Source organism: Pleurodeles waltl, chromosome 4_2 (genome assembly GCF_031143425.1).
Source record: "Pleurodeles waltl isolate 20211129_DDA chromosome 4_2, aPleWal1.hap1.20221129, whole genome shotgun sequence".
In the NCBI taxonomy this organism is placed as follows: Eukaryota; Metazoa; Chordata; class Amphibia; order Caudata; family Salamandridae; genus Pleurodeles; species Pleurodeles waltl.
The window spans coordinates 622,640,313-622,664,481 of record NC_090443.1 but is presented as its reverse complement, the minus strand read 5'-3'; the positions used below and the strand labels follow the sequence as shown (position 1 = coordinate 622,664,481).

Genomic DNA, 24,169 nt, shown 5'->3' with positions numbered 1-24,169 from the left:
TTTCCCAATAGCTTAATTTAAAGATAACTATAGACACCCGATTTTAGGCTCCTGGAGCTGGGGTAACCTTGAACGCATAATTTAAGAGGTGAACTAGTAGCTAATTTTTAAACAAAGGTAATACTTTGTGGTTTGCATCTGATTTTGTATTACGTGATATTATTATTTTGTAAATACTGGTTTAAAACAGACAAAACAGATGGTTTCCAGATATGAATGAGAATGAAAACAAAGCCAAAACGTATTTGCTAGGAATAGTCATCAAATAAATGTCAACCCATTCCATATAAACTACAGCTCCCAGCATGCCTGGAGATCAACTGCCTTTCTGATTGGCTAGTTGCCTGATTCTATTTGGAACTCTGCATGTGGGGTGGAAGAAAGCCTTTCACAGCGAAAGCTGGCATGAAAAAAGGTAAGTGAATTGAAATACAAAAGAATCCAGGGATTGGAGAAAATATCAACACACATTATGTGTTTGATCGGATACTCCCACGTAATGCCGTTACAGTTCCAGCCCCTAAACGTTTTGTTTAATTTGTGTGAAATATGTTTATAGAACGAACAGTATAAAAAGCTAAGGACTTGCATAATACTGCAGCGAAGGGGTCTGTGCCTTTATATGGACCCCTCCTAAAAGCGATTTCCTGGTGGCGAATAGCTGAGAAAATGTGTAATGATAGAATGTACGGCTGACTGTTGGTTACACTGGCTGTGCAGCAGATAATCGAAAGCAGAAATGCAAAACCCCAAGCAAACCTTCACCTTTGTTTGTGAAGTTCCCTGGCTACAGTAAGCGCAGCATTTTAATGGGTGTTTCCGATTGCAGTTCATAAATACTTTCTCTCCAAATGTTTGCTTGCTGTGTTCCGGGTACTAACGGAGCATTGCATATTCTGTCACCGATGGCACTTAGGCTACATGAATTTTTTAAAAACATGAGATTGATAGCATTCGAGGGGTTACACTCGTTTCTGTGGTGTAAAAATGCACCCAGTCTGCTCACAGACCTGCAGTGGAATTAAGATAATTATTAAAAATTATTTTAGCTTTGCTCTCTGCTATATCCTGAGCTTTGCAAGAAAAAAACATAAATAAAAACGCAAAGCAGCCTTTTTCGGCTTTCTTTTTTCCTTATTATTTTTCTCCGTGTTCAAATCTTACAACTATACATAGCCAGATAAGTAAGCTCTTTACGCTGGATACACGTTGCCGATTTACGCGTACATTCACGATATAAATATGCTGACGGTGTCCTTCCACTTTTTTTAAGCTGCAAGGCATAAACTTGACAGGAAGCACTCGTCTTTTATTTTAACCACAAGTGGTGAGAATTTAAAGAGGCTCGCCGAGCGATTCCTGTGCACTGAAAGCCTGGCGGTACGTGTGCCTTCCCCTGTATGCTAGTTGGAGCTAGTACGGAAGAGAGTTGCGAATTGTTCGTTATAACGTGACCACACAGCCACTGGGCCTGCACATTCATGATTTAAAAAAACGACGTTTCCCTTACTTGAAAAAGACAGCTGCCTGCTTTGGTTGTGTGAAAAGAGACCTAACTGATTGTTCCAAGGCGCCCGTGTAAACAGGACACTCTCCTGAGCTTTGTGGGAAGAGCGAGGCTGTGGGTTTTTTCCAAGTAAACTTTAATCCGAGCATTTTTCCGCAGCCTGCGTTCATTTTCGTTTTTAGTTTCACCTGACTTTGGTTATGAAATATTTTAGTACAGCAATAACGTGTTCAATTGACTACACTATTTGCCAAACATGAAGCCACTGACATAATGTAAGATTTCTCACTGTACTGGAAGCAGATGGGTGTCATGGACGTCAAATTGGGTAGCAGCTGCTGCCCCAAATTTGCTATGTATCTTTCCTTGTTACTCATGATCTCAGGGAACCTGGAGGCAGAGGCAAGAAAATAAAGAGAGGGAACATCATGAGCCATGTTTACTGTGTTTAGATTGCGCACTAGGCCTTCGCTCGGCACCCCAGTAGCAAGAGGCTTTTGATGGGCAAATGGCTGTGATGTCATCCATAGAAAAAGGACGGCTGATACTAACACCGCTTTGGGTGAATTGACTTCCATGAATTATTAGTTAATGTTTTAATTCTGTAATTGAGTCTAAAGTGGTGTCAAAACGTTAAGTAGTGTGCATTAGTTATCTTCTCTTTTGCTCAAACTAGCTACTCACTTTTATGAAAGTGTTGTCGTTTGCTATGAGGTCCATTAACCCTAAGGGGTTTTGTAATGGTTTGATGTTGGTGCTTTTGCTTCCCAGCCTGGTGCGTGTCTGAGGCAGGAGCTCTGCCGGAGAATATAGGTTGATTTTGTTTACGGCTAGACACAGAGAAGGGCTACGGTTTATTGTATTCCTGCTTGGTTGCTGTACTCAGAAGCCCACCTTTTTCCTTTTTTGTCACATTCTCTGTTCCATGTGAGTTGATAACTTTCTTCAGAGAATTTTGCATAATAGTTGACTAGCCATTCCTTGAAGCACAAGCCATTTTCACCTAAGTTCCTATTGAAGAAAGATGGGCTTTTGGTGACTAAACCTGACTCACTGTCCAGGATCAGTGGACCATCTGCAGCGTCTGTGATCACAAAGGCCCAGTTTTTGTCTGATGTGATGACTTCCCATGTAGGTATAAATGTTAATACCTTGCTGGTTGCACCCATCACGCACATGATTGCAGTTCTTTATGTTAGTGCTGCCAGCAGAGACGACTGCTGCTTTGCTGATGTGACTGGGTCATCGGCTGAAAACCATTTGGGCAGCTCCTCAAACCATCTGTTGATACATTGTTAGCACTCTCGATGACCACTCGGAAAACCTTTTGTTTTCCAGCTTTCATTGACATGAGCTACTTTTGATTAGTGGAATTCAGCTGCAGAAGAAATAGCCGTGATTTTCATTAGCTGATTAACTGATCCTGGCCTTAAGAGTGATTTAGATAATCCAGAGTTAAATTTCACATTATAGTATCCAAAGGACCACAGATAAACAGAAGCCCTCCTCCACCACCATGCCTCTTTTTCACTCATGCCCGCCCATGTCTCTCCTTCAGTCCCTACCCCATTTATAAGCCTTTTTTGTTGAATACTTACCTGTCGCTCTGATCACTTTGACTCAAACTTGATGTTTGCGTCCTTACCTGTTGCTTAAGTATTCACTTCTGACTCAACATCTCCTTTTGTTGCGCTTATTACATAACATCCAAGATGATCTTTTCCTGGTGCTTTGCTGAACATGCATTTTTGCGTTAAAGGTTGTGATTAATTTGTTGTTAACATGCGATATATTTTAAAATTGACTGACTCTGGGCATTTATTTTATCATATTTTTCATTTGTTATCCAGTGTTTACCTGAATGTGAAATTCATTGCTAATTAGTTAAAACAGTTCTTTTTTTAAATACATTTTTGTGTTGAATGTTCTCATTATACATCAGTCTAGATGAACACCTTGTGTGCCATTATGCAAAATATATTTCTGAAATTGGATAGATTGGGATCGTTTAAGAAGTTACGTTTGAAATGCGCAAACCTGGCGCATACATAAGGCTGCACAATTTTCTAATATTAAGGCTGTGAGAGGGAGAAGCATATTTGTGGACACTGTTCTTTAGACCTTCTCCTTAGAGCGTATGTTGCTAAAGTATCCTGATTGAAATGTAGAGACTCTTTGTGGGTGAAAGGATCAATCAACAAAAAATTGTAAGTTACTGGAAGATCATTTCCTTTGCAAGAGAGCAGGCTTTGAAAGAGCTACCCAACTCTGGAACCTTCGTGTTATGTTGAAACTTCAGCCTATCAGATATTGAACATTTTGCCCTTGATTCGGCTCGAATTTGAAAATGGGACCAGTTCCTTAAGCATGTTCTACTCAACAAGAAAAATGCAAACAAACCATTCAAATATGTGCTGCAGGCATAGTTCCTGTTTTGATATACTGGTTGAAATTTCTCAGTTGCAGTGCAGGCTTTGCGTTGATCTCGGCAGGCGGTGCATCGATTATGAACACACAAGGAGTTTCCTGAAGAGATAAAGTCTTTTGGCACTGAGACTTCAGAAAACAGGAGGAATGCTCAATCCAAGCCCTTGGAGAGCACTTTTGGGGAAGGCAGAGTCCTTCTCAGCAAGGTCAGAGGCAAGCAGGGCAGCAGTCTTTCTCAGCAAAGCAGTCCAGACAGGGTGCAGGTGTAGGTCCAGAAGTGTCTGGTTTGGTGGGGTCAGAGACCCAGTTTATATACCCAAAATGCATTCGAAGTGGGGGAGACTTCAAAGAGTGGTTTTGAAGTGCATGCACAAGTTCCACTTTCAGTTCAGCCCTGTCTGCCAGGGTCCCAGTAGGGGGTTTAGCAGTCCATTGTGTGAGGGCAGGCCACTGGCATGTGAAATATGTCATCCCTCCATCCTTCCAGCCCAGGAGGACCCATTCAATATGCAGATGAATGCAGGTGTGACTGAGTGTCCTGTGTTTGTGGTTGTCTGGGTGAAATGCACAAGGGAGCTGTCAACCAGCACGGACCAGATGTTGATTGGAGACAGGCTGTAAGGCACAGATGGTTTTAAGTGCAGAGAAATGCTCACTTTCTAAAAGTGGCATTTCTAAAATAGTAATATAAATCCAACAAGCAGGATTTTCCATTACCATTCTGGCCAATCAAAATATACCCTGTTTACCCCTTTCAGATGAGAATCTACCACTCACAAAATATGAGGGCAGTCCTAATGCTAGTCTTTGAACGGAGCAGGTCTCACAGTAGTGGATAATAAATGTAGGAGTTTTTCAGTACCAGCACATTTAAAACGAATATCTACATGTCCTGCCTTCTATCTACATAGCACCTTGCCTTATGGGTTACCTAGGGCCTACCTTAGAGGTGACCTATATTTAGGAAAAGGGGAGTTTAAGGCTTGGCAAGTACTTTTAAATGGCAAGTCGAAGTGGCGATGCAATTGCAGGCCTGGGAAATGTTAAGGGGGCTACTTAGGTGGGTGGCACAATCAGTGCTAGAGGCCCCCTAGTAGCATTTAATTTACAGGCCCTGGGCACATGTAGTGCACTTTACCAGGAACGTATAAGTAAATCAAATATGCCAGTTGGGGAGAACCAATGTTCCATGTTTAAGGGAGAAAGCATATGCACTTTAACACTGATTAGCAGTGGTAAAGTATGCAGAGTCCTAAAACCAGCAAAAACAGTGTCAGAAAAGTGGAGGGAGGAAGGCAAAAAGTTGGGGATGATCATCCTAAGGCTGTCAGGCCTAACACCTAGCAACTTAGGGCGCAAAAGGCAACATCACAAAACAAAATAAAATTATCCTTGACTGGGGGTGAGTGTTTGAAAAGTTTCAGCACTCAGTCCATCATCCTTTTGTGTTGCTAAGTCGCCCTAAGTGGAAAGGGTATGCCTAGGCGTGGATCCTGTGCTCACTGGAATAAAGCTAGCTAATGAAGATAGCCTGGATGATGAATGGTAATATCCTTAAACTGATCCCAGGATGCATGTTTTTGGTCCAGTGAGGACCTGGCCTGGGAGTTCAAACTGGACTGTTCTCATTAGGAACAGGGTCAAGACTGATTTACATATGGCTGTATCCAAACTGGGGTGGCATGGTGAGCAAAAGAACAATGGATTAAACCCAGATCTTTGACGGGGGTGAATGTTTGAAAAGTTTCAGCGCTCTGTCCATCATCCTTTTGTGTTGCCTCCCAGCCAAACACCATTTATATGCTCTAAAGAGAATTTACATTCCTGCAGCAACTGGCAGCACCATCTCAGGGGCACATGACACCACAAAAGGTAGTTAAAAGGGTAGGTTCTCATGGAATCGATGCAGCAAGGCAAGGAACACGAAAGCATGTGAAACGAAGGCAATTAAGCCATAAGGGAGGACTTTGGAGTATGCATGCTAAAGCCTCCACTAGGAAACTAATATGCCACACAAACATGTTTACCAGTAGTTCTGGGTGCAAGGACTACAAGACTGCTCCACAGGGTCTAGGAGAACATAACACACAGGTCCTTCTTATTAGCTTTTACACTATTGATGCCTTACTTATGTATTCTTCTTCAGACCAGTCAGTCCAACAAACTGGTGTAGCAGTTACTAGGAGGCACGGTGATGCTCAAGTTGAGTTTGAAAGCAAGCCCCCATTTCCAAAGCTCCATATTTCTCTTCTTCTGCTAGCAGGCAATGATTGTCACAAGCAACTCCCATTTTTTTATGTAGCTAAAAAGAACAGTACCACAGTGGCATGCTTAAAGTGGGGGACAGCAGTTCTTGTTAAGCACACTGTAAGAATGCCATGGTGTCACCAGACCAGTTAGACCATTAACATTCCTGATTTTCTTGGACACAATATAAGAGCTTGTCTCCCTGTTCTCATCTGTATTGTGATTGACCTGAGTTGCAATCAGCGAAGGTAACTTTCTGCCATGTCACTGTTTTACCAAGGCCTCACTTGCATTAGATTTGTCATTGTAGTACTCCATCCATTATATACTCACCTATATTTTGCTTTAGGCCAGCACATCATTCGTTATATCTTTATTATTATTTCACCTGAAGGGATGACTGAGTGATTTTGATGTGAATAGTTACAATGCAGTCACTTCAGGTTTTTAATATTACTTATGATTGGTTTCAAGAAGAAAGTAATAATAAAGATAAAAAGTCAGTTCATAAAATACTTACAGGTCCAGTGAGCCAGTGCTCCCTGGGCCAATGAGCAAGACAGGCTGAAGGCGCCCAGATATATCGCTCCATGAAAACCGCCTGTTGCCATGGAGGCCCTGAGGTCAAGAGAATTCAACCCCCCATTGGTAGCCATTTTATTTTTAGGAGTGGGCTTTCACAGAACATCTGTCAAATAGACCTATTGCTGACCATATTTAATCAGTGGGATATGGGTCAATCTTTTTCCACCGTTGTTTTTTGTTGACCAGCCTCTCTTAGGCATTGGCTGAGACTTTGTCTGTAATGTCTTGGCTCAACCATGTGGAGTATTCATCTCACCTATTGCATTTGACTGTTTGAGTGTATCCCTCCCCGTCCCCTCAAATGCCTGCATTGAACTGCAGAAGGGATTACTTTGCAACTATAGCCCTTTTGGTCTGCTTGTGCTGACTCCTTGCCATGTGCCACTCTAATGTTCTAATGCTGTATGCATTAACACTCATTAGCACTTTAGGCATACGCTTATTGGCTTTGCCAGTGCTTGTCATATTCTTAATGGGGGTCTTGGGATAGCCTTCAAGGTTTTGTTGAACCACACATTAAACCACAATTTTCTTGTAAAAATATAGAGACTAGAAGCCTATAGGTACTGTACAATCATCTTCATTCTCTTAATCTACGTAGACATGAGGTCCGTCTCACTGTAAGATACTATTCATCTTGAGTACCTTATCTATAAGACGTTCCAAGTTAAGGCTGTAATATAGGGGCAGTCCCCACTTACAGGTACTTTCGCCCTGTAAATTGATTCCCAAGGAACAGTAGGTGTGTGAAGAGGACGAAAAAGTTAATCCTTGCTCTCTAAAGTAGCATTCCCCCAGTGGTATACCAGGGGCAATTACATCTTTCCATCTGATTTCCCGCTACTCGTTATTTTAAGTTGTTGTGGCAAAATTAATTCACTAATGATCATGTGAGTCCAACAAAGGTAAGCTGTCACTCTCAACACTATGTTTTAAATTCACAAATATTTAGCAGTAAGACTCTGATATGTCATCTATTTAGAAACTTACTGCTTCAATGAAGTACAGCTATTTGCCTCGTAAACTTTGTCAAAGCCCTTGGATTTTACTGTAATGCACACTATCTTCCCTTGTAGATTTCAAAGTCTCATACTTTGTATGGGCTTTCAAAACTGACTGTGGGCACCCAAGGTTAGACCAAGTCTGCTCAGGAGTTCTTCTTTCCAGAACCTTCTACTCGCTCTCACTCAGGTACATATTCTAGGGCAAAATATAAAGTCTCCACCAGTGTTAGCGCGCCTAGTCCTTTAATAAATAATCTTACAAGGGGACGCGCATAGGTCGATGAACCTTTTGATTCGCATGGAGTATTCTAGCTATGGTATGGCCGATGTTCCCCAATAATCAATACACAAAATTCAATAACCTTTAGACAATTCATTAATCAATAAACATCACATAATGACCTTTCAGTCATGAATAACCACAACTCAGTGTACGTTTTAGTAATTTTATTTCCCTATTGGTTACAATACTAAGTCATGAGACTAATTCAACTCAATACTATTCAATCAAAATCCGGCATTAATTTATTAGAAGGTGCCAAAAACATAACCTTATAAAAACTTGCATCAGAGTACATTCTAAAGCATTAGCATAAGTTAACAAATAAATCAAAGGCAATAAGTCAAATTGTGTCATGGAGTTCAGCAATTTAATCAGTCATCCATTTGCCTCTGTAATCTGTCAACCGTCATGGAAAGAAAAACCCTCACCTTACCCAGATTAGCATCAGCATGTGGGGCTTCATGCAAAACAATTTAGAAACAAGAATTTAGAAAAACATCTAGCTAAAAAGACTATTTAGACAGCGCAGTTGGTACCTAGAAAGAAAAGGCACAAAATATAATTCAGTCACATTGTCATATCTACCTATCCTCGGTATGGGTCAGCAACAGAGTCAGTCTTCATCCTCAGGTCATCAGTTGATCAGAATCACATCAGGCCCTCAGAGAGTGTGAGCCCAATGACAGAAACTCAAATCACCTCTACGATCTTGCAGTCTCGCTCCCCTAGCATCCTCTGAACTCTCTTCTCTCTGTCATGTTGTTACATTGAAGTTACCCAGACTATCCTCCAATTTCCATTTGGTCAAGTTATGACTCTACCCAATAGTTGTACTATTCCAAATCTATGTATTCTAATATTTCACAGTTCACATGTCGTTGATTGGTCTGCTTTACGATGTTCTCATCATCTGGCTCATCAGGTATCAAAAATGTTGCATCTTCTTCTCCAGTCAGTGTCTTCATTGTTCGAGTCCTGGAAAAGTACATCTCATGCACGTTACACATTATTAGTTACATTACTGAAGACATCATCTCATGTCCGTCAATTCTCACAGAAGCTCCTGTTAAGCATTTTATTGAAACAATGAGCAGTTCATGGTCAGTTCATTTTGTCAGCATTTTCCATTAGTCGTTAAGAAATTCAGCTTTCTGTATGAGGCCTGGCAAGACTAGGCCAAGACACTCGCTAAGTTAAGGCCTACAATTATTGCAAGACATAGGTTATAACTCTCAATATGACATATTACTACATAAATCTAATAAGTTTTCAATATTTCATGTATATTAATCACTCATTTAGTACAATTCGTGAATCCTGGTGGCCATTCTTCGGGGTCACAATTTCAAATGTGCGCATTTTTAAAAATGTTTTTTTTTACATTAATCATTTTCTACTAATTTCGTTTATTCAGAATACATAAACATTCTTTAATATTTCTAATTAAGTCGTTTGCGTTAACAATCCCTCCTCTGATGACTAAATATGTCATCACACTACTTTTCCCCCTCTACCATTTCATAATTCGATTTCCTCAGCATTTTGTCTTCTTCTCAAATCTTCCCTATAGATTATTTTCCTGTTTCGTTCTTCCCTCCTCTGATTATTTTTAGACCTTTTCAATTTAATCTTTTGACACAATTTACATAATCCCCATATTCCTAATATGCAATCAATTACAATCAATATTCCCTGTATGATTTTTAGTAGTACCTCATTCCAAATATTACTAAGCCAATTCCCCACTGAACCAAATCCTTTTCCAACTTTTTCCCAAACACCTGGTTCTTTCAATTCCTTCAAATCACTACTTGAGTTAGTCAGGTTAGTAAGTAAGGGCCAGATGTAGCGATGTCCGATTTTGCGAATCAGAAATTTAATTTCCGAGTCGCAAAATCGGATGCAGAACGGTGTCTCAGACACCGTCTGCGAATTGCTATGGGGTCGCAAAGACCAACCTCATTAATATTAATGAGGTGGGGCGCATTTTGCGACCCCATAGCGATTCCCTGCACTCACAGGGATGGTGGCCTGCTGGAGACAGCAGACCTCCATGTCTGTGACTGCTTTTTAAATAAAGCAGTTTTTTTTTTTTTGCATTGCAGCCTGTTTTCCTTAAAGAAACCATTAGGTTTCGTTTTTTTAGAGCAGGCAGTGGTCCATTGGACCACTGCCTGCTCTGAAAAAACATTTCTGGCAACATTCACAAAGGGGAGGGGGTCCCCTGGGCACCCCTTCCCTTTCGCGAATGGTGCGTCCGCGGTCACAAAGCAATTTAGTATCGCGGTGCGAGTCGCAAATAGGAAGGGGACACCCCTTCCTATTTGCGAGTCGCATTCACATTTTGCGAGTCGGTACCGACTCGCAAAATGTGAATGAGCATCGCGATGTGCATTTTGCATGGCGCAAACTGCGATTTTCGCAGTTTGCACGATGCAAAATGCTTCCTACATCTGGCCCTAAGTCTCATATCTCCATACTGTTATTAGGATTGTACGAACAGCAATGCCTAGAGTTAATCATTTTACAGACTCCGCCGTCTTTCGCTAGAAGGAAGTCTAAAGCATGACGATTTTGAAGGGTCATAGCTCTGTCCGTAGCCAATTCAGTATCTATCAGGAGTATTGTCCCTGTAAAATTTGTCAGCATGTTATCCACAATAGTAGACAACTTTCGTATCTTGATCGAGTTCAGGATGACCCCCAGTGAAGGAATCACCGCACCAAATATATCTCCCACTATCACAGAATAGGATTCTCTCCTCTGTCGCTTATAATGTAATTCAGTCAATTTCAGAAACTTTTTAAAGTCCTCTATCTGGTAAATCTTTGGGAACACTATTTCCAAGTAACATGTCCCATACCATCCTCTTGGAAGACAGTAATAAGCATTAAGTCCACAAATATAGTAGACACCTGGAATCGCAGGGTCCTGACCATTCAGCATAAAAGTGCATTTACTCTGAAACAGAAATACATGTCTACATTCACTCGTACCCACAAATAAAGGGTCAGTGCGTGATTTTGGCCTATATATACAAAGCTTCCATATGTGTAATGCATCTAAAGCTAGTTTCCTTTGTGTTTTAATTGCAGTGTAAGCATAATCCTTCTTGTAGTACTTTTCTCTAAGCCTTTTTCTAATTTCTCTTTTAGTGCTTTTCTCCTATCATCCGTATGACCTAAGAAGCTCTTTTCTAAAGGAGTAAGCAAGCATGTTAGATTGTTTTTATGAGCATAAGCCGTCCCAAACGTTAGTGTAGTTTCAAAGAATCCTCTAACCAATACTATGTCATGATCCTTAGCTACTCTACGCAAATACCTAATAATAGGAACAAACAAAACACTGCATCGTGATTTGAGTAAAGATATTGAATATATTCCTGGTCATAAAACCTTGTTAGTAGCAGACTACAACTTATCCCGTAAGTTAATGGAAGACTATGGTACGTAACTCCTTCCTCGACTGTCGAAGGAATTTGCGTACACACAAGACAGTCCCTTGCATCCATCGTCTCAACATACTCACTCAACAAGCGATAGAAGACGTTAGAAGAAATTCTCCTTGAGCATTAGTATAATCATGCAAATATTTCTCATCTAACTTAAACTTCTCCAAAGCCGTTAGTGTAATAGTCTCAGAAGCAGAAGTATGGTTGGCTCCTTTCGCATCAAGAACAGACATTCCCACAATCACCACTCTAAACAAAATCCCACACATAATTGCCAACCCAATGCTCATATATTTACAGTGCTTAGTATCTCTAACCTGGTTATTGAACTCAGCCATGATCTGTAAAGAATCAGAAAGTAGAAGTAACTCAGAAAAGTGCAGAAAAAATCAAAAATAGACATTTCACATCAAGGAACCCTATTCCCTTGTCAAAATCGATCAGCAGGTTGTCACATCCTGTTTTTGAGGTCAAATCAGACTGTCAATGTATTTTCCAATTTATTTTCGACAGTCTCTTTTGTCAAGATATTTTCAAATCTGTTTCAACAGTTCAGCTCCTTGATCATCTTCAGGTTACATCAAAATATTGACTCAGAACTTCCCTATCAAAACAAAAAGACATAAACTTGTGTTGTCATTCGTTTGTAGTTGCGTATGCCCATTCAGGACCTGCGTATCTTCGACTTGCTGTTCTCTTTCTCTTCAACTTTCGATCACTACTCAACTCTCCTTCTCTTAATTCTTCGTTTCTCGCAGTATCTACTTCTTCCTCTATCGTTTGGTCGACAACCACTTCCTTCCTTTTCTCTACTTGTGACTCAGGCCAATTATCTCCTTTTCCTTATCCTTCTGTCAATATTTTCTTCAGGATTGGACTCGTCTCTTTCTCCTTTTCTATGGTGTTTTTCTCTTGATAGACCTGCAGCAGGCTCAGGAGGAGTCAGATCACCTTGACTTTTGATCCAGCTCTATTCCTTCCCCTTCTTGGTCTGGCACTTGCTCTGTTTGCTTCTCAGAATCATCTGCTTCCGGGAGAATCCCTGCTGTGCTAGGCTCTCCTACTGCATCCGTCGAGATTGATTCTCCAGCACCCTCCTGTAATTCTTCACTTTTGTCTCTTACAGAGGTGATAGAACCATCTTCCACAAGCTCTTGTTCGATTTCAAGTTCTCTTTGTTCCTTTTCTGGTTCAGGTGCAGCAACTTGCTTCACAGTTGTTGGTGCTCTCAACAACGCTTCTTCATGATCCAGTGGACATGCCACTTTCTTCGTGTGACTCACCTGAATCCAGTTCGGGATTCCTGCACACTTCACAGCTGTCGTTGACGTCGTCAAGATCACCTTGTAAGGTCCCCTCCAACGTGGCTCCAAACAAGTCTTAACATGTTTTCGGACAGCAACCCAGTCGCCGGCTCTCAGGTTAGGCCCAGGATTGTGAATTGGTGGAAGTGTGGTGGCCTCCACCTGCTGAGAGAAAGAGCGAACCACATCAGCCAGACCCTTAAAGTAGTTCAACACCATATAATCTGTAATATTGACAAGTGCATTGGCTGGAACAGCTGGCAACCTCATTGCTCTGCCCATAAGAATCTCGTGGGGTGACAGTCCTGTCTTCCTGTCAGGTGTATATCTCATTGACATCAACACCAAAGGCAATGCATCTGGCCATCTCAGATTCGTAGCTACACACATCTTGGCAATTCTTGATTTCAAAGTACCATTCCTTTGCTCCACTAGACCTGATGGTTCAGGGCGGTAGCTACAATGCAACTTCTGCTCAATGTTTAATGCTGCACACAAAAGTTTAATCACCTCGTTACTGAAGTGTGTTCCCATGTCTGATTTTAAAGATATCGGAAATCCGAAACGTGGTATCAACTGCCTAAGCAACAGCTTTGCTACTGTGAGGCTATCATTCCTTCTGGTAGGGTATGCTTCAATCCAGTGACTAAAACTGCACACAATCACAAACACGTATTTCAAACCTCCAAACGCAGGCATTTCAATAAAATCCAATTGCATTCTGCAGAATGGACCTCCTGCTCTTCCAATGTGGCTCAAGTTAAACCAATCAATTTTAAACAAACGAACCATGGCATCCCTCCCAATGTGTGCCAGACCATGATAGTATCTTGTCATTTGTGACAGCAAACTATTAGGCAAAACCATTTGGCCCTCTTCTGATACCCATAACTCATCCTGTCTCTGGTCACACTTCATCGTAAGCCATGACCTTTTTTCCTCCTTGTCAACATTGATTTGCAAAGTATTCAGTTCTTCCATTGTGTCAATTACTTTTAATGCAAAACTTTTACATGTACTGTCTTCTTCAGACATCAATCCCCACTTGTCTTTGAACGATATACAGTTCAATGTGTAAAACCTTGCGACTTGATCCGCATATCCATTTCCCAGTGACACGTAGTCCTGTGACTTTAGGTGTGCAATACATTTCACCACAGCAGTTTCTTCAGGCAATTGTATTGCATTGAGCACCTCTTTTATTCTTTCGCCATTTCTCACTAGTGAACCAGTAGAGGTCAGGAAACCTCTTTGAGATCACAATTGACCAAAATCATGAACAATTCCAAATCCGTATTGGCGATCTGTATAGATAGTGAATGTCGGTCTAGCAGAAACATGGCACGCTCTAGTAAGAGCAACCAATTCTGCTACAGGTGCAGAATCTACTTCTCAAAGCCAAGAAGCTTCTAAAGTACCTGTAATTGGGCACACAGCATAGCCTGCTCTCTATGTTCCTGTACCACCTCTGAGACATGAACCATCAACAAAGAACATTGTCATTTTCTTCCAATCGAGTATCTCTGATGTCAGGTCTCGTTTTTGTACTCAACTCAGTTACCTCGAGAAAATCATGCTCAATGTCTTCCTCTTTTTCAGTTTCAATAGTATTGCTTGGAAGTACAGTTGCTATGTTCAGCACTGTACATCTATTCAGTGTTACATTTGGAGCACCTAAAATGCTCGTCTCATACCTTGTCAGTCTGGCACCAGTCAAACACTGAGTTTTTTTGTCCTTGTCAGTAAAATCTCAACTGAGTGAGGGACCATTACCGTCAGGGGATATCCCATCACTACTCCCTCACATTGTGAAAGACTTTGACCAACTGCGGCAACTGCACGCAAATAACCTGGTAAAGGCTGCTGCAACTAGGTCCAAGGTAGCTGAAAAGTAAGCTACTAGGCAATAAGCACCTCCATGGACCTGTGTCAAAACAGACAAAGAACATGCATCACGTTCATGACAAAACAATGTGAATGGTTTCGTGTAATCAGGCATACCCAATGCTGGAGCTCTTCACAAACTCCCTCTCAACTCAGTGAACGCTTTTATCTGTTCCTACTCTAATGTTATGGGATCAGTGACATCCTTATGTATCAGTTTCTGCAATGGCTTTAAGATCTCAGCAAAATTTGGAACCCACTGACGACAATAACCCACCATTCCCATGAACATCCTGACATCCCTCTGTGAAGTCGGGGGACTTCTCTGCAATATCATTGTAATCTTTTCTCTGGAAATTCTCCTTGACCCTTTCTCAGTTTGGTGACCCAAATATTTCACTATCTTCTGGCAGTACTGCAATTTTAGGTGTGACACTTTATGACCAAATTTTCCCAAATTATTCAATAGGGCGATCAAGTCATATTTACACTCGTCCCTTGTTTTGGATGCAATCAGCAAATCATCAATGTATTGTACCAGAGTCGATTGAAACGGCAATTCCAATGACTCAGGTTTTCAGGATCTGGTTAAACAAGGATGGTGACTCTGTGTACCCCTGAGGAGTCTACCCCAACTGTAGACTAAGGCAAAGAACTTGAAACTAAAGAGAAACTGACTATCCTCATGAAGAGGCACAGAAAAGAGAGTTTGTGACAAATCAACCACTGTGAACCATTCTGCATCACATGGAATCTGGAACATTATTACTGCTGGATTTGGCACCATGGGACAACATTTGACCACCATGTCATTTACTTTTCTCAAATCCTGTACAATTTGCACCTTCCCACAAGGCTCCTTCAAACGCATTATCAGTGAATTACATGGGCTGCTCAGCACTTCTTTCAAGACTCCCTGCTTCACAAAATATCCAATTATCTGTGCTACTTTCATCGAGACTTCTTGTTCCCTGCAAATCTGAATGAAGCTCTTTTACTGTAAACATCTGGACAAAATCAATCAATGGGTACTCTTCATTGGTAGTTTCACTCTCGGTTTCTAGAGTTAGTTCTTCTTCATCGTCACTATTTGTCTGACTTTCTATTCCAGCAGTTGAACAAGTAACTGAACATTTGGTCTTGCACAATAAGTCTCCTCCCAGTAGGGCTACTGGACTTGAATCACAGACTACAAACTTATGCAGCCCCTGGAAGTTTCCAATCTCGACTTGTACTGGATCTGTGATCAGATTTGTCAAATGCTTATTCGCTACCCCCACAACCTGAACCTTTCTTCCTGAAAGAGGTAAATTCAGAACTTCTGCACTTCTCACTGTAGAAACTAAGTCCACCAAAAATGAGACCTTGTGACCCATCACCTTCCCTTTCACAAAGGGTCCTCTCTGATCTACCTCTAAGGAGGCCGCAAGCATACATGGCTCCTCATCCGAGCTATCACTCATCCATTCACCATTTATTTCATTCTCACTGTGTAATGGGAATTGGTGCACTGTGTCACTACTTCTGTCTTGTGTCTGACCAGTAACCTGTTGAGTAAGCATCATCTGTTACTGCTCCATCGGGGCTTGAGGTATCTGCATTTGCTGTCTAGGTACCATAGGAACCTGCTGCTGCACTGGTTGTAACTGTGTCATTTGTGCACAAGGAATTTGCACCTCCTGCGTGGGTTGGAAATTCTGTATCTGATTCATGTTATTCTGAAAATTAGGATTAAGGACCTCTCATTTTTGGTACTCTTGCACTTTTAAATGTATTGACATCACCACTTTGCTGAACAACACCTTCCTGCACCATTGTCGCACTCCCGTTTCCAATGTGACCAGGTAACATCTTCTTCATCTCTTGCACATCATTCTGAACCACTACAGTACTCAGATCCGGACCACGATATATATTGACTCCACGACCCTCACCTCTCCTCTGAGGTTGGAACATGACAGTTCCCTGCTGCTGTGATATCTGTTGAACAAAAGTCCCCTGTACTCCTGTTTGAGCTGCCTTAATCTGCATCACCTCGCTTTTTCCTTCAGCTTTTTCTGCTTTAACTTTCATCACTTCAGTATTTCGCATACTGCAACACCTCATCAATCGGCTTCGCTTGCCAACAAATCAAGTGACTCTTAATCATCTGGCCTATTTTAGGTCTCAGTCCTTCCACATACCTTAACACAAAATGCAACATGTCTTTTTGGCTCGATCGCTTCCTTGCCACTGTACTCCTTGAACGCCTTCAACAATCTCTCATAGTATGCATGTATCGACTCCTTTACGTCCTGCACTGTCCTGTCAGTCCTTTGCCAATCAATATTTTTAGGCGTAAATTATCATCTTCAGCAACTCAATCACCTTATAATAATGCTTCATTACTTTAGGTGATAGTGCACCTGTAGTTCTATCCCTTTCTGGTTCACTTGTCGGCCAGTCTACAGCTCTTTTGCATTCAACCCACAAATCAGCTGGAACCACTATCTCCAATAAAGTATTCAGGTCTTCCCACAGACATTTCGAAAGCTTCACAAACCTATCTGTCTTCTGGTACCATTCGACCGGTTTCTCCCTCAATTGTAGATAATCATTTGTGAATGACAGAATATCACTCCTGTCCAAAGGAACATGAACAAATTGCCCTCCTGGAATCTCCCTCATTGGTAACGTTTTTACTGGATCCTTATCTTTCTGTACACTTTCAGACCCTTCTTGTGAATCTCATTTTCTCTTATCCTCCTTCTTTGCCTATCTGCCTTCCCACTTTTCTAACGCTCCCCAAATCTGAGCACTCTGCAATAATTCTCTAAGATGCACTTTCATTCCAGCTGACCTCATGTGTTCAAAATCTTTTGCCTCAAAATCTTACCTGTAGCTCCTTTTAAAATGTTTTGTTTTCCCGATTTCTGTATCATGTTTTCTGCTAAGTCTGCCAATCTCTGATGTATCTTACCCACCTCTTTTGTGATTCTCGGACATTAGTATCTCAGCCTTTCTTCCGTATAGGATTCTAACCTATTCACCCCCATTGATCCTTAAACTAATTCAGTTATTTCTGTACTCAACCTAACACGATCAATCAGCTCCTCACTTTTAGACATATTCTGTGGAGTGTTCAGACTATCTAACCACTCATTCAGCTGCTGTGCTGTCAGTCCCTGTAACGTAATGTTACTCGCATTTGGTGATGTCACCTGCTGCACCACTGCACCTGGAGGTTGCGGTGTCAGGAGCTTTAAGCTCTGACTTACTCTCAGGCCATTTACAGCATCAGGAAGTGTGACTAGTGGACTGAGATCCATTAGTGACCTCGATCCATCAAAGGTCTGGCCCATGGAACAGACTACCTGCACATGTTCTCTCACCCCCTCCTCACGAGGCTCTGTGACATCTCACCCTGTTCTCCTGTGATTGCTTTCTTCTGCGCAAACAATGGTACAGCTGGACCAACAGTAATCAGCAGCGATATTGCATCTGGGGCTGCTCTAGCTCCTGCATTCTGTGAAGGAGTTACTCCCATACTCTGATGCATTACCGGAGTCAAATCTGATAATGTCCCTGTCAATGGTGCAAACCTCGGCATACCCTGTGGCTGTGCCTGGGGCATCAATATCGGAGTCGGCTCAGTCTGGACCAACAATGGTCTTGGAACTACTTGTTCCGTAGGCAGCACTAAGTTTGAAGTTGTCTCAAGAATCGGCACTTCAGGATAAATTCTCTGTATCGGTGGTTGATGCATCTGTGGCTGGACTACCAAAGCAGTCAACACATTAGGAGTACTCTGCACCGCACCTTGTACCTGTCCATTATCAACCTGTACTGTACTCACTGTCCTCATTGCCTGTGCTGGGGCAGTTGGAGCAGAACTAGTACTTGGACCCCCCTCATGCACCGCATATGGTGGAGGTCAGTCCCTCAGTATCTGAGTAATAAGATCCTCATCATCTGAGTCTTCCTCTACTATGGAAGCCTTCTTTGCCTCCTTACTCCCAGACAAACTCTTATCACTTTTGCTAGTCTCCTTTTTCCCTTCCGTTTCATCTTCCTCTGTGATAGCAGGAAACAACTTAACATCCTGCAATGCCACTGTTCTCGACTTCTTCTGTTCCCAATCCCATCTCGCTTCTGCTAGAGACTTTTCTACTTTTCTGACTCTCTTTTGGAACTTTATTTCTTGCTGCTTTCTTGGTATCAGCTCCCAAACTGCTAACGCCTCAAACTGTGCCAGTTTCGGAAGGGGCCTTGTTTCATACAACACCATCTGTAACTGATCAAAAATTCTGAAATTAAACGTTCAATGCTCAGGAAACGCTAAAGCTCCTTGTTTCTCTGTCAGTTTGCACCAATGCTTTAACCAAAGACACGGTGCAACACCTCGCTCCTCCATCACAATATAAGCCGGAGAATTTTCCGGTGGGGTAGGCTCCCCCACAGTCACCTTAATGTATGTATCTCTGACTTTTACTCGCAAGATTCCTTTCACCCACATTCTCAACCAGTTGCCTCTCACTGACGGCAGCCAATCCGTGCGCGACCCTTCTCACTAACCAACCTATCCCAGCGCGGCTCCAATGACATCACACTCGTGCGTACTGCGGCTGACAGAGTCTTGCGGCTCGTCCTCCTAAACTCAAATTCACACAAACTAATACAAATTATTGTGAGCACTATCAAAATCCAATAACCAAAAACAAATCCGCTGGTTTACTACAGGGAGGTTACACAATTGCTTCAGAGCCCTCAACGATTTTCACTGATGGCCCTTTCGCTCATGCAGCTATTCCTCTATCTCAGTCTCCCAGATTTGCAAGCAAAATTCAACCCGCAAATTTTACTCTTAACTGATCGATGGGTCAGTCCTGGTGCACATAGGACTCGTCAAATCTCAGTCGAAAATTACTCTCACTCACTTTAACTCACACACCGACTTGTTGACCACGCCTGATCAACCTACTAAACCAGACAGATTACAACGTATAACCAAGTGTCTCCTACATTTGTCAATATACTCTGGAGTCTTAGACCACGCAGGGTCAGTACATCAACAACCACATGGACAATTTTTGAGCACAAAGCGCCACACACATGTGAAGTTCGACGACTTCCCTACTCTCATACTGCGGAGTACGCACACTCTTACTAAAACTTCATCTGGAGTACGCAGACTCCCTATTTTCCCTCACATATGTCACAATTCACCTGCGATTTGCATAAGCTGTGCAAGCGCAACCTATCACACTATCACCAGAACACCGAGAACATACCCAACTCTACATGCAGGATCCAGGATCTGGGAAAGTTATTTCTGCTACAATTGCCATGTCGAAAAATAAAGTCCAAATCTCAATAATGCTGAATATCTGACTTATCTCAAGCTACCTCTAAAACCATCAGTCACCACATAACTAGTTCTCCACGGAAACTAACCATCAAGTTGCTAACAAAAACTGTTAGCGCGCCTGGTCCTTAAGTAATCTCACAAGGGGACGCGCATAGGTCGATGAACCTTTTGATTCGCATAGAGTATCCTAGCTATGAGATGGCCGATGTTCCCCAATATTCAGTACACAAAATTCAATAACCTTTAGACAATTCATTAATCAATAATCGATAAATATTACACCATGACCTTTCAGTCATGAATAAACACAACTCAGTATACGTTATAGTAATTATATTTCCCTATTGGTTACAATACTAAGTCATGAGATTAATTCAACTCAATTCTATTCAGTCAAAATCCGGCATTAATTTATTTGAAGGCACCAAAAACATAACCTAATCAAAATGTGCATCAGGGTACAGTCTAAAGCATTAGCATAAGTCAACAAATAATTCATAGGCAATAAGTCAAATTGTGTCATGGAGTTCAGAAATTTAGACAGCGCAGTTGGTACCTAGAAAGAAAATGCACAAAATATAATTCAGTCACATTGTCATATTTACCTATCCTCAATATGGGCCAGCAACAGAGTCAGTCTTCGTCCTCAGGTCATCAGTCGATCAGCATCACGTAAGGCCCTCAGAGAGTGTGAGCCCAATGACAGAAACTCAAATCACCTCTACGATCTGGCAGTCTCGCTCCCTTAGCATCCTCTGAACTCTCTTCTCTCTGCCACATTGTTATATTGAAGTGACCCAGACTAGCCCCCAATTTCCAATTGGTCAACTAATCACAAGTTATGACTCTAACCAATACTTGTACTATTCCAAATCTATGTATTCTAATAGTTCACAGTTCACATGTCGTTGATTGGTCCGCTTTATGATATTCTCATCATCCGGCTCATCAGGTATAAAAAATGTTGCATCTTTTTCTCCAGTCAGTGTCTTCATTGTTCGAGTCCTGGGAAAGTACATCTCATGCACATTACACATTATTAGTTACATTACTAGAGACATTATCTCCTGTCCGTCAGTTCTCATAGAAGCTCCTGTTAAGCATTTTATTAAAACAATGAGCAGTTCATGGTCAGTTCATTTTGTCAGCATTTTCCATCAGATGGGAAGAAATTCAGCTTTCTGCATGAGGCCTTCAAGACTAGGCCAAGACACTTGCTAAGTTAAGGGCTACAATTATTGCAAGACATAGGTTATAACTCTCAATATGACATATCACTACATAAATCTAATACGTTTTCAATATTTCATGTATATTAACTACTCATTTAGTACAATTCGTGAATCCTGGTGGCCATTCTTCGAGGTCACAATTTCAAATGTGCACATTATTGTTTCTACGTTAATCATTTTCTTCTAATTTAGTTTATTCAAAATACATAAACATTCATTAATATTTCTAATTAAGTCATTTGCGTTAACACCAGCTAAAACTACCTTCCACCCAACTGTCTCTCCAAGCCGCTCTTTTTATGTATCTTTCCAAAAGTCTTAAATGTAGTAAAGATATACTAAAACATTTCAAAACAAGCAATAGGAAAGGCAAGCGACTAGCAGCCAGAACCAGATGGATTGGCTGTTTTTTAAGTCTCTTGTTAGTCAAGGCCTTTTGATATTGCAAAACCTATGTGTATAACTTAGTTAAAGGGGTTTTCAGCCAGACTTCATCCTTTAGTTTCTCACTTACGGCAGTCTGAGAAACGGATAGCAACTCATAGCGGTAATAAAAGCTGTACGTTTTCCTACATTTTGTTTTAATGGTATGCAGATGTAATGTCCAAGGTGGTACACAACCGTGCATCCGCTACAGTCAACAGAATTTCAGTCAGGTTTAGAAGGCGAAATTTATCACAAGCACTCCACAGTTGAGCTGCCTGAGAGTGAAACGAAGCCTTATGTTGCCACTGGGAACAAGCTATCCAGCCACTTCAGCCGGTACAACAATTGTTTTATCGCTCAGTTTTTCCCGCTCATCTTTCATTGTCTCTTTAAAATTTAAAAGTATTCTCCTCACCTTGAATACTACGGCAGTTACACCCTGTCTCAGTTTGATTTCGTGGAAGTATCTTTTGAGACAACCATTTTGCATTAAAGACACACAGAAATATTTTAAAAAATCATCACACCCAACGTCCACTGGATTCATACATGCACACATCTGTTGGTCCGCACTGGGGTGAAGATAGACTAATCCAGCCCTTTTGATGGGGCTAAAAGAGAATATTGTCACCTTTAATGGAAACATACACCTTGCCTTCACGTTACTTCCACTGGAACTCTCTCAGTCTGCACCAAATCAGAGAGATTATCTTTGTCTCTCTCACCTTTCTGTAGCATAACCATCTTGCACATTCCTTTAACACTGTCCCTCAATTTACCATTATTTATGTGGCATTATAAAAATGCCCTCTTTTCCCCACTTGTTACACTCAGCTTTTAGAGCCAGACAATCCTTAGAGTTTGCTATTGGACTAGACAAGCCACAATGGAAGCAACTTCCTTTAAGCTGTAAAGTTGCTTCCCCAGCAGTGCTTAATTTGTGCTTGTTGTTTTCGGTGGGGAACACTGGCACTTATTTTTGAGGGCCAGCACTTATTTTTGTGTCTCAAGCATGTACTGCGAGCGAAAGACACACATGGGAAAGACGAAGGAAGAGAAAAGTGAAGAAGCCTCACAATGGGAGAAAGCAGAACGCTGCAAGAGTGAGCTGAACGAACAGGGAGTGGTTTTAAATGGATTGAAGAGGCCTGAGGTGGCTTCAGGATTACGCCGCCTCAGAATACCTTGTTCCCACATTTAATTGCAGCAGCCATGTGGTTAAGAGGAGGGCTTTGGGCACCGGTACGTTCTTATTTACAAATTAAGCACTGTTCCCCAGTAGTTTTATCCACTACACACACACCAACTTTCTTTTCCAGCTTGTTTCTCAATTTCTCCACGCAATTTATTATGTGTTCTCCTCGTTTAGCAGTGCCTGTAACATCACTTAATGGAGGCTCATTTTAAAGCCAACACTCTTTGACTTTATCTGATTTGCAGTGTATAGGAAAGTACCATCTTGCCTGGCATGTTACCTCCATATTTCACTGTATATATGTTGTTTTAGTCTATGTGTCACTGGGACCCTGCCAGACAGGGCCCCAGTGCTCATAAGTATGTGCCCTGTATGTGTTCGCTGTGTGATGCCTAACTGTCTCACTGAGGCTCTGCTAACCAGAACCTCAGTGGTTATGCTCTCTCTGCTTTTCAAATTTGTCACTAACAGGCTAGTGACTAAATATACCAATTCACATTGGCATACTGGTACACCCATATAATTCCCTAGTATATGGTACTGAGGTACCCAGGGTATTAGGGTTCCAGGAGATCCTTATGGGCTGCAGCATTTCTTTTGCCACCCATAGGGAGCTCTGACAATTCTTACACAGGCCTGCCAGTGCAGCCTGAGTGAAATAACGTCCACGTTGTTTCACAGTCATTTACCACTGCACTTAAGTAACTTATAAGTCACCTATATGTCTAACCTTCACCTGGTGAAGGTTGGGTGCAAAGTTACTTAGTGTGTGGGCACCCTGGCACTAGCCAAGGTGCCCCTACATCGTTCAGGGCAAATTCCCCGGACTTTGGGAGTGCGGGGACACCATTACACACGTGCACTGTACATAGGTCACTACCTATGTACAGCGTCACAATGGTAACTCCGAACATGGCCATGTAACATGTCTAAGATCATGGAATTGTCACCACAATGCCATTCTGGCATTGGGGGGACAATTCCATGATCCCCCTGGTCTCTAGCACAGAACCCGGGTACTGCCAAACTGCCTTTCCGGCGTCTCCACTGCAGCTGCTGCTGCTGCCAACCCCTCAGACAGGTTTCTGCCCTCCTGGGGTCCAGGCAGCCCTGGCCCAGGAAGGCAGAACAAAGGATTTCCTCTGAGCGAGGTTGTAACACCCTCTCCCTTTGGAAATAGGTGTGAAGGCTGGGGAGGGGTAGCCTCCCCCAGCCTCTGGAAATGCTTTGAAGGGCACAGATGGTGCCCATCTCTGCATAAGCCAGTCTACACCGGT

The 24,169-nt window shown here is 41.9% G+C and overlaps 1 protein-coding gene across 4 annotated transcripts in view; it reads left to right on the top strand.

The window, feature by feature from the left end:
- Window positions 1-302: 302 nt before the first annotated feature.
- SAMD13 (sterile alpha motif domain containing 13) overlaps window positions 303-24,169 on the top strand; it is a 309,780-nt gene continuing 285,913 nt past the window's right edge. For 2 of the 4 annotated variants that reach the window (XM_069232197.1, XM_069232198.1), the window contains exon 1: window positions 303-415. In XM_069232197.1, coding sequence (XP_069088298.1) covers window positions 367-415 — 49 coding nt within the window. In that variant the 5' untranslated portion in view covers window positions 303-366. Of the gene's footprint in view, window positions 416-1,279; window positions 1,381-24,169 lie in introns of those variants that run through there. The other 2 variants (XM_069232200.1, XM_069232201.1) reach the window with 2 other exon arrangements.